Source organism: Triticum dicoccoides, chromosome 7A (genome assembly GCF_002162155.2).
Source record: "Triticum dicoccoides isolate Atlit2015 ecotype Zavitan chromosome 7A, WEW_v2.0, whole genome shotgun sequence".
NCBI lineage: Eukaryota > Viridiplantae > Streptophyta > Magnoliopsida > Poales > Poaceae > Triticum > Triticum dicoccoides.
The window spans coordinates 11,399,909-11,411,766 of record NC_041392.1 but is presented as its reverse complement, the minus strand read 5'-3'; the positions used below and the strand labels follow the sequence as shown (position 1 = coordinate 11,411,766).

General features: G+C 44.5%; 1 protein-coding gene across 1 annotated transcript; it reads right to left on the bottom strand.

The window, feature by feature from the left end:
- Positions 1 to 996: 996 nt before the first annotated feature.
- On the bottom strand, positions 997 to 9,922 carry LOC119330533 (disease resistance protein RGA5-like). The gene is made up of 4 exons (XM_037603646.1): positions 9,715 to 9,922; positions 4,490 to 4,701; positions 3,338 to 4,250; positions 997 to 3,259 (listed from the first exon to the last, which is right to left on the bottom strand). Exons 2-4 carry the CDS (start codon positions 4,638 to 4,640, stop codon positions 1,267 to 1,269), a joined length of 3,057 nt encoding a protein of 1,018 aa, XP_037459543.1. The 5' UTR covers positions 4,641 to 4,701; positions 9,715 to 9,922; the 3' UTR covers positions 997 to 1,266.
- Positions 9,923 to 11,858: the final 1,936 nt, after the last annotated feature.

Sequence of the window (11,858 nt, the reverse complement as noted above, 5' to 3'; positions counted from 1 at the left end):
TTATGTATTGGACCATTTCGTCTCATTTGTGCTTGTGATCTGTGAACCATGAATTCTATTTCAGAACTTGTGTAATTGAACATCTTGTTGGACTGAAATATGCTACTGTTTATGGCTGAAATATGCTACTGTTTGTGCTGAAATATGCTCCTTGTAGCTGATGTTATTGCTCTCTTTTGCTCAAGTTATGCTGCTGAAATATGCTCCTTTTAGTTGCTGAACCATGTACTATTGTATTATGTTGACATTTGCTGAAGTTACACTGCTGAAATATGCTCCTTTTGCTGCTGAAATTCTATTCTATTTTGCTGCTATGTTTGCTTTAATATGCTGATTTCCCTGTGGGTTTAGAAAACCCAATGGGTTTAGAGGACGGGCAGAAAGCTAGCCCCACTCACGGTGACGGGGACGGGGACGGGCTTGTGATTTTTTTGTAGGGATGGGTTTGGGAAAGCAAAACCCGGTGGGTTTCATCCCCGTTGCCATCTTGAGACCCACACCTTACTTTTGGAAGGGAATAGAATGGAACAATGGATCAAAGAAAGGGGGCGAGTTTGCACCCACCTTCTCTTATGGAATAGCGGTCAGAATGACAAATTAGCCTGGTCAGAACAGGCTTGCTTGACGCCTTTCTCTCTCGCTATCTTGCTTGGATAGTTCAGGTTTTCCTTCCCCATCACCAATCTATCATTGCCAGGCCAACTTCTAAGTGTGGCTTCGTTTCCACAATCTTAAACCATGCTAGAGCGCCGCTAATAGCACACTATAACGTTCTAAGCTATTCTTGCTAAATTAATTAGTGTAGAATGTCTCGCTAATAGCACACTATAACGCGATATAGCATGTTAATCGCCTATTTTAAGGGCCACACTATTTTGTCATAGCACACTATTTTTTTTTCAATTGGCTAGTACCCCTGCATTATCTTCTGGCGAACCATGTCTGCTACTAACTAGACTTGTATAAAGATGTTCGTAAGATCCAAATTTCTTTGGAAAAAACAGATAAGAAGCATAAATATCAGCTGACTGTTTGTCAAGAACATAAGAGCTCACACGAACAACATGCAGATGATGATGTGTATAAGTTACAACAGGCAATGTGCCTAAGTGGATTCAAGACATTTCCCCAATATACTTCACAAACTCAGTGCAAGCGAAAGCCAGGACAGCAAATTCTGCGCCACCAGATTATCTGCTCTTTAATTATAGCACCTGAACCAACCTGTGCTAGTACTCCTAGTAGCGAGAAGCAGAATGAATTATCTCATCTGGTTGTTATTTCTGCCTCGGTGCTTTCGTTGCCATAGGAACCAGAATCCGCTAATTGCACGTCAATTGTAGGATTGCTCGGATGATTGCTAACTACGCCAATCATCGAAACATACTCCAGATCAGCAGCTGCACCCCTAAATTTTGTGAATATCTCTCTAAGGCCTGGCATATAATCGATGTTGATTAATGCCGTATTATGTGCATATGTTTCCCACTGTTGGCCCAGTGGGGGGATGGCATCGAAAACTAGCTTGAGCTTCCAGAGACTAGGCATTGCATCCGCCTCAAAATTTACCCAAGCTATACCCCGCATGAACGTAAGCTTGAAGTACTTGAGAACTGAGAAACCGGCCTTGTCAAAGATGATCGTATCATCAGGTGGCGTCTCCACATACAGCGACAGGGCAGTGAGGGCCGGCAATCCTCTGAGAATATCAGCACAATGTGCTGGCAGTCCCTTCACAACAATCTTCAAAATGCATAAGTTGCCATGTTTTCCAACCCACGAAGGTACCTGTGAGAATATGCAGCTGCTGTGCGGCGAGAATTCAAATCTCTGGAGAAGAGGAGGAGGTTCCATGCAATCCCATGAAATGTATGTTTTTGAAGCCGGCGTATTTTTAACCGATGAGGCCTGAGCCACTGCTACAGTTTTCAGGTTGCGATGACCTCCGATTAAAGAACCCAGAGCTTCCATGTTTTTTGCCACATGCTGGAAAGTAGACAGTGAAGAAAAGGTAAGATGGAGCTCCTGCAGGTGGTTTAGCTTGCCAAGGCTCATTAGACTGGGGGACCTTGTTCTGTCTATCCAATCCAGCAGATCTCTCTCGACAGGAAGACTCATGTGCAAGTGCAGCAAGCGTGGAAAATTCACATCCCATGGAACAGGAGCAAATCTTGCATCGGTAATATCCAATGTACCCAGGCACTGTAGTACATGGTTCGGCAGTTTGATGCAGACATCGCTTGCAATCTTCAAATATCTCAGCTGAAACATTTCTGAAATCCCAGTGAGGTCTGCCATATCATTATCACGGCAGCCTTGACCACTTAGTTGAAGGTTTAGGACACGAACAAGCTTGAACTCTGTAAGACAAGGCATAGACTCAAGTAATCCAGAAAATCTAACTGACCGAACTAGTGATTTTCGGATGTTTGCTGGTGTCTTGGCATATCTCGCATCACCGAATATGAGCGAGAGTCGACGGGCCTTATGAGAAAGTGACACATTCTTTTGACATCTGTAGTCTATTGGCATGATGAAATTTTCTTCTGCAGACTTGTGCGCAATAAGATCGTGTACCATGTCATGCACTTGACAGGACAACACCTCATTGTAGTAGTTGACACATGTCGGCTGGATGAAGCTTCTACCAATAAGCTGATAGAAATAGCTTTCTGCAACTTTTTCAATGTCTTGCCCTTCTGTTGTACAGATCAGACCTTCAGCCACCCATTGCTTAACCAAATCACCCTTTAAGAATGTGTAGCCCTCTGGATACATATTAAGGTAGAGCAGGCATGTCTTCAAATAACGAGGAAGATTATTGTAGCTCAGATTCAGTGCTTGTCTAGTTCTTTCAGAAGTAGGCACTGCAGAGAAACAAGAGATTACCGAGTGATGGATGTATGTGAAGAAATCATTTGACATGACAGGCTGGCTTAGTAGAAGACTAGCTATGCTGATTGTGGCTAGTGGCAAACCATCACATATTTCAGCAATTTCATCACATACTTGTTTCAGTTCATCAGGACACTCACTTTCAGAGCCAAAGAGTCTGTTAAAAAATAGCTTTCTTGAGTGATCATCATCCAGAGGTTTCATTTCAAAGACATGCCCTGACTGATAGCAGCTACATGCTACTGCAACGTCTTCGATCTGTGTAGTTGTTACTATTGTGCTGCCTCGACTACCCTCGGGAAAAGCATGACTAATAATATCCCATACTGATGTTTCCCATAGATCGTCAATAATAATCAGATACCTGCAGCATGCCAGAATTGAGGTTGCATATTAATCAGGGTTTTATGGCAACATTTTGTATGAAGAAAAACAGTAGTACCTTTTGTTTTGTAGATATATCTTGATATTATCAATGAGGTCAGTCTCCTTAAAATCCTGTGGGGGGTCCGGATGCTGGAGTTGCGAGAGAATGTCACGGAAAATCCTCTTCATATCGGGTTTCTTAGACACCCGAATGAAAGCTCGACAATGGTATTGCTTCCCAATTCTGCTGTACAACACTTTGGCAAGTGTAGTTTTACCGAGACATGACGGTCCAAGAACAGCTACCACCTTGAGCTGCTGGTGCTGCTGCTGCTCTTGATCCTCCCCAACGTCAGCCACCAGTGAGTTAATAAACTCACTCATCCAACTATCGACTACAATGTGTGCCGCTTCTTCATCATACCGCACTGAAACTGGAACCGTAGGTCCAATGGGCACAAACCACCGCTTCAGTGTGCTGCAAGAATGGAGACTGTATCTCTGGTGCCGTTCAATCGCCTCCTGAACATACATCCTGAATTCTGATAGCGTTTCCGCAATACTAACAAGCTGAGTCTTGGTAGTCTTGGCATGACTGAAGAATTTGAGGAAGAATCTGAATTTGAGGCCGGATCTGAATGTCTTGATGTTGTTGGGAACAAGGGAGGGATGCTCAGGCTGCGCAAATATTAAGCTGTCAATATAATCCTCCATGTCATAAGACAGGTTGCGCGCCTCATTCATCCAGCAATTGGCCGCCATAGGAGGGTCGTCCACCTCTGACAATTGATCAAGGTAGGAGTCCATCTTTTCAACGTCATCTTTGAGGAGGCGCATCACCTCCATGAGCCTCTTGACCCTCTTGGAGTTGGAGCATCCTTGTATAAGAGGAGCTTGCAGCAGCATATCCAGCTTCCCAACAAGGGGTCTCATGGCGCCCAGTGAAGCACTGATTGGGGACCTAATCTCTGTGCCTCGGATAGAAACATCTAAACACACACAAACAAAGGTAGAATTAATTAACAAATAATGCATGTTACAGCAAAAAATAATAATGAGCGACATCAGCCGTGGTCGAGAGACATCATTGACCATCCTTAGATCAAGTAAAGACTCCATACTAGAAGGGGAGAGGTTAGAAGATGTGTCCTCATTTTCATGGAAATAGTTGCCCAAATCGCGTTACAGATTAGAGAGGAAAACATAGTTTGCAGGATCTCGGGCTCACCTCTTCTGGTAGAAGGACCTGGATCGGAGAAGACATTGTTGGGCACTTGAGGAGATTCCTCGGCCTCCTCCGCATCATCAATAGGTGGAGACCGTACCTGCTGCTCAAGGAGAGGTACGATCTGCCCCTCCTCCTTGAACTCTCGCAGCATCAATCAATCAGGAACCTGCAGCCCCCTCTTCTCACCGCTAGCTCGTGATCCCTCTTCCACCCTGCATCAGATTAGCGCATGTGAGAGGCAGAGGGACAGAGTCCTGGGGAACTGAGTTGTAGTTAGGAGGTAATATTCTTGTGCTGAATAAACTATTCAAGTGACAAGTGATACCAAAGCTGGTAGATCGGTGTTTTTTTTGTTAGCGTGGAGAAGTCTGACAGTGTGCTACAGAAAGTTTTGGTTATAGGCCTATTCAGGAGCTGCTCTGAGATGATAATGGGGATGTAGATATAGTTGTGTTAAGTGCTTAGCTTCTGTAAGTAGACCTAATTAGTTGTTTTCCCTGGTAGAAGTAGACCCAAATCTATGTTTTGTAGTGCTTTCAAAACAGTGGGCCACTTATTCTTTTTGTTCCCTGTTTCTAAATGTTTGTGTAGTGTCCCTAATAGCACACTGAACATCCGGTATTTCTAAATGTTTGTGCGGTTCAATTTCTGATGTTTTCTACAGATGTTTGAAATTTGATGGCTGTTGGAGTACCATCTCCTCGCGGGGCCAGTCCCCTCGTCTTTAGCGGGGCCAACACCTCTATGATTTTTCTTATCCTAGTCTTTCCGGTCCCCTCGTCTTCATCTCCTTATTTTTTCCTGTCTTCCTCCTATGAGGAGCACTGGCTGCATCAAAGGATCACACATAGCATGGCATTTCTTGCATTTGGAAAGCGCGGGGACAAATTACATTAGAAGAAGTCTCGAAATGAACAGGTAGAGAGAAGAGGGAACACTCTACAAGCATGTGAATGTATGTAATTTAAAGAGGTCAAATGGTTGAATCAACCTAGTGTATAAATGATCCAGATATAAGTTTTTGTGTCACAGTTTGTCTACACCAAATGTCAGTTTTTCTTATATCAAGCCGTGTCAGGGAAGGAGGGAAGGAAGAAATTGAAAGCACTCTTTGCTACGTAATGTTTTTTTCCTCTCCTGTCACTCTAGAAATGAAATGTTCCAGCTGGTTCAGCTTGCTATGTAACCAAGGCTGAGATGCCACATTGGGAGTGCAGAAAAATAGCATCGGATGCGGCTGGCTTACAGTATTGTGCTTCCCGGGGGCTCATAGTAATACGAAAGCACTAAGAGCATGATCAATCTTCATGCACTAAAAGCATCACGAAACACAATGTGGTGCCCAGCCACCAGGTGCTTGAATTGTTAAGCTTATCTCCCGTCTTTCCACCTCCTCGATCCAGTTAGCAGCTGACAGAGTATTAGTTTAATTAACATGACAGTTTGGTGCACAGTTGATCCGCACTGCCTGCCAGACAGCCAGTTTGAAACAAAAGCTACCATATTAGTTGGATTAATCAATTCATGAACCTTTCATGCCTTGTCTCCTCGTCGATCCAAGCAGCTGGCTGTGCATTAGTTCACTTCTACTTTGCATTCACTCGAGGCAGACACTGGATGGACTATTTTTTTTTCTTTTCGAAATGGCTACACTGGATGGACTACTGGACTCACATAAGTCTTATACATGCTACACATACCAAAACAACATTTTCACCGCAATCTTCAAAAAGAAAAAGAAAATCATGTGCCCACAGATCAGGACTGAAGGAGGATCATAGAAAGGGAGCTTGAAGGAGAAATAATATTGAGAGAAGGAAGAAAAGGGGGTAACCAGAAAACTGAACAACAGGCGACCCCCAGGGCTTACAGACGCCATGCAAACTTAGAGTGATGCATAACCGTCGGATGCAAACACCGCTCCTCGTGTCGGCAAACAATAGTGACAGCGGAGTATATCTTGAGGAGTAGGTGGACCAAGAAGTGAGAAATGTAACGTGAGCGATTATGTCGCTCTCGGTGTTTCTAAAAGTGTAGAATTTGATCAATCTTGCAACATTTTTAGTATTGAAATGGATGCCCGAAAGTAACTAATTGTAACGCAGTACGTGTTTATGGACAAAAACTGAAAACATAATGCACTCCAAAATACTACAAGTATGACAAAATTTAAACAACATATTTTAAGCAAGCAAAGACTGAGATGGGACCTTGGGAATAGATTCAGATGCGGCTTAGAGTACTGTGTCGTGGTTAATTAACCTCTACATACTAACTAAAGCAGTACAACAGTCCTGAATCTCCATACATTAACAAGACAAAGATGGCTCCACTGCATGCATGGTTCCGTGGGTGTTCAAGTATTTTAAGCAAGCATCAGGAAGCACACTCCGTCGTACCCGGTGCCTGCTTTGCGCATTGTTAAGCTTATCGCCCGGTTTACAAAGCAGAGGACGGTGACTGACAGTATCGTGCGAGGTGTGGGTCGACTTTGCATTGACTCAAAAAGGGTAGTGTTACCGTTTGGATGTACTGGTACTCAGTTATATTTTCACACCACACCTACCAAAACAACATGTACATGAATTTAGTTTTTTTTTTACGAACACATGAATTTAGCTCTGTCCGTGAGTGCTCTTATGTAGGCCGACCCAAGAAGATTTGAAAGGCCTGTATTCTGAAGTTTATTTTTACTTACTATTGTAAAGAAAACATATATAAAACCCATTTAAAGTGAATAAATAGGGAGAAACAAAAAGTAAAATTGTCCTATTCCTCAATGAACATGTTCATATTAAAAAAATACTAGTCTCATATTTCTAAATGTTCATGTTTACAAACAATAGAATAAAATGAACATGCTTGGCTACAATCATGTATATATTGCGACAATATGGTGATATGCCTGAAACATGTTGTCCTATGTTAAGATAGGTGTTCATGCGTTGAGATAAAAATGTTGTCCTATACTCCGATGTACTTTGAAAAAATGTTCACATTTAAAAAAAATCATATTTACAATAAAAATAATTCAAATTTACAGAAAATTTTAGTGGTTTCCAAAAAGGGTTAATTTGCCACTGATTTATGTTCATGCACTTTGTAGGAAAATTCACATATTTCCCAAAGAAAATGAAAAAACAAAACCTAGAAATGGAAAAGGAGAAAGGGGAAAACAAATAAACACAAAGAAATAGAAACCAGCATGAAAACCCGGAAGAAAAATTAAATGGGGAAAAAGGCAGATGGGCCAACGCATATGCGTGCTCAGAAGCATGCAACGCCTATTCATCATGGCAGAAGCTGGAAATACAAGGGGGGCCTCTGTCACACATTTAGTCACTGCAGCTGCAATGTAAGGATCTCAGTGGCATGATGATCCAGTCCTTGCCATTTCTTATGGAGATCGCTCTCCATTATGGATTAAGCGACCAAAAAATAGGACTGGAAAGAAGCAGTAAAGAAGCACCCAAAAGGCCAAGGTTTTCAAGCTCTTGTTTGTCACCAAAGAAATGATAACCATTTATACTACCAGGAAGTGAGCCCGCGGAGATATGTGTGGAATGCGGAAAAGTGAACTTGCGGAGAATTTTATTGTATATTAAGAAAATGCAGAGAACTTTGAGAGCCCCACAAGACCGATAGGACGTTATTTTGAAGGTCCAAGAGTCATAAGCAAGCTTGTATGTGCATCTTATCCTACTTTGGTTATTTCTTGGGGTGTGAGCTACATATATATAAACTCTCTCTTCACACAGGCATATGGCATTTTTTATTCTTTATTGCGCAGTACCAGTTGATATTTCTGAAATGGGAAGTGAGCTTGCTGCGGAAATCCCTATGGCACCAGCTAGTACTGATAATACGATGCTGCCAGTGAATCATGAAGCTTTTGCTAATGCACAAGAATACAAGGTAATTAAGTGTTGTATGTGCATCTCATTTCTAAATTTCCACTTTGGTTAATTCTTGGGGTACGTTAAGTTGTATATATACTCTCTCTTTCAAGATGGCAAGGGCGGTGGTTGTAAAAATTCATGTGGCGCTGCCTACTACTGATAATACGACGTTGTCGGTGAACCATGACGCCTTTGCTAGTGCACAACAAGAATATGGTCCAATCACCAACATTGAATGTATTTAAAGAAAAGGTCGAAGGGGTGGTGGTTTGAAAGGATCGGCAAATGGATAGAAGTAATTTCACAAGCTAATAACTGTTTTATATTTCCTGCAGACAAAAATTGTCTTATATTCTTCCAAAGCTCTCTTATTAGCGTAATTAGTAGAACTGAGGTGAAGTTAGGAGGTAATATCCTTGAGGTGAATAAATCTATTCAAGTGATAAGTGATATGGTAGTTGGTAGATGAGTGATTTTTTCGGTCTAGCACGGAGAAGCCTGACAATGCGCTACTGAAGTTTTTGGTTATAAGGCTAATCAGGAGCTTCTCTGAGATGATAATGGGGATGTAGATAGTTGTGTTAAGTGTTCAGCTTCTGTAAGTAGACCTACTTAGTTATGTTTCCCCTGTTAGAAGTGGAGCACTTATTCCTTTTGCACCCTGTTTCTGAATATTTGTCGAGTGTAACTAAGTAGTACACACCGAACATTCAGGTTGTTTCCTGTTTCTTTCAACCGTTTGTGTGGTTCAGTTTCTGAAGATTACTAGAGATGTTGGAAATTTGATGGTCGTTGTACTTGCTTTAGTTTGGACCATCAGGAACCTGTTTTCATCAGTTTCCAATGATGAATTGGATCCTCGGCTGGTGCTGGGAATACGAAACAGACTCCTGTATGATCCTAGATTTTGATTTTTCGGAATTTCACAGAACTTCTACCATGGCCCTTCATTCAGTTACATGATGGTCTATTCGTATGCTCTTGACAATCCTATACGGCCCTAGATTTTGCAGAGTTTTTCTTTTTCTTTTACTCCTACTGTGCCCGTGGTCTGAAGTCTGAACTAAGAATTTGCAGAGCAAGTGGATGTCTGTAAGAAAAATTAAAATGCAGACTCCTCTGCTCCAGCAACTCAATCTTCCTCCTGAGCAGGGAGTGCTATGACCTATGAGTACATCACGCTAAAAATTAAATGCCTGAACTATGCCGCTGTGCGCTGCTATCGTTTTGTGGGAGCATGGAGTGCTCGGCATCAGACTACCGCTAACAAGGAGCAAGCATCAGGAACCCTAGCTAGCTAGGTACAGATCCAAATCGAACACTTACAGATCAAGCCGCGGTGAGTGCCTCCACCCGAGCTAAGGGACAGGATGCCGCTGGCGCCGGCTACGGCTGAGGATGACCTCCGCGCCACAGGCCGCCGGCAGAAACACCGCCTCTCCGCCTCTCCGCCATTTTTCTCGCACGCCTCCTCTGCTCCGGAGAAACACACCAGGCCGCCGTTCGGGTGAGGGGTGACTGACTGCTCCAGTAAATCTATTTTGACGGAGGAAAAAAAAGGGTTTCCCGCTTTATCTTTCCCTAATCTTTATCTTCTCCCCTTATTATATATATATATATATATATATATATAATAATAATAATAATAATAAAGCGATCACTGCTTCTGGTCGTACGTCATCGACATTTTTGCGAAAAAGTCCTTTTATTTCTTTGAAATCAACCCGCACTCCCTATTTAAGTGGCACTCTGGAAAACGTTTCGTTTTTACGTAAAAACCACTGCATTTGTTGGAAATTATGCACGCGACCCTTATCTCTTATTGGACTGGCTCACCACCGCGCGTACGCTTATCCTGCCGTTCTTCACCGCCGGGCACGCGCCGCCGCTTGCCGCCAGCGTCGACCCATGTTAAAGGCTGGTCGCAGCGGAGGCCTCGGTAGGAAGATTCGAGGCAGTCTCGGGCGCGACGGGGAGCTGCCGGAGCGCACGGACGACGGGGGCTCGTGCAGGAGGCGAAGACCGACGGGGAAGTTCAGAGGGGCGGCTGGTGTGGCCAAGCTAAGGAGGCGGCGGTCTGAGCCGGCTTGAGCGCACGGACGAAAGCTCTGCTTGCTGACATCGGCCGGAGGCGGACGGGGCTGGCTCGCGAGATCCACACGGGCACGAGAGGAGACTGGAGGAGAGGGCCAGGCATGGCTTGGCGGGCGCGAGATGAGGCTGGAGGAGAGGCCGAGGCGTGGCTTGGCGCCTACCAGAGCCACGAGGCCGTCGCCGCCGGCGTCGGACGTCCAAGTCAGTCGTGGCAAACGGCCGTTGCAGGTGTAAGGACCAAAGCAAGGCAACGACACAAGGCCGGGCATCGGAGCAGAGCAAAGGAAATAAGAGACACACACAGAGGAGGGGAGAGGGACGAGGGATCTAGCGGCGGCGCTCGCTCCGGTGGAACGTGGGGCGCCAGCAACTTTGGTGGAGGCTTCACATCTGCGCCTGTGTGACACTATTGGCAGATCCGGCGGCGATGCTCGCGCTCGCTTCGGTGGAACGGGGGAAGCCAACAACTTTGGGTGTGGAGGCTTCACATCTGGGCCCGCCTCACACGATTGACACACGCCGGCAACCTGGGAACGAACCTCGCCTGGGCAGCCAGCTCACAGCGCGGCTAATCCCGCTGGCTGCTTGGTCTAAGAATATCGGTGGAAGCACCGGAATGAGAAAGAGAGATGGAGCGAGAGAAAGAAGATGGATGCAGATGCTTCTCGGTGGACACAGACGAATGGATAAGGATAAGCTAGCTAGCGGTGGAGGTACACGTTGATGGTCTGATGGGTGTTACGTGCCGGTCAGTAGGCCCCAAGCCCCCAACATTGTTTTGTCAGCCGGTTATAGTATTTCTTTTTCTAATTTTTGCGAGGGGATTATAGTATTTCTTGCGCTTGGGCCAACATTTAATCTTCCAAATCAAACAAACATTCCATTAAAAAACTACATGATCAAAATTATTAGAATTCAAATCTTTTGATAATTTGATAAAATATTTTAAATGAATTATTAAACTCTCGAAGAGTACGTAAGGGCATCTTCAACACCGAGCCTCGAAACGACCACAACCGTCCGGACCTCGTGGTCTAGACGTGTTTTGCCATTCAATGCGGGTCTATATAGGTCTGTCGACCGGTCCGGACTTACTTTCTCCCGCAATCCGAAAACAAATTGGGGGCTTTGCGGGCATCCGAACCGCTGTCACGCTTGATTCTATCTGCCATGGCCCATCCAAAAAATCCTCCTTTGCCCATGTCCCTCCCACCCGAAGTGGCCAGCGCCGCTCCAAAGCATCGATCTTGCATTCATGCTGGCTCAGAGCGACGCGACCTCTCAATGGCCCTTTGGCATTGAAGCGGCGCCGGAAGAGAATGCAGCCCATGCTGTTTCCCGGTGCACACTGCAACTCCACGTTCAAATGAGAACTC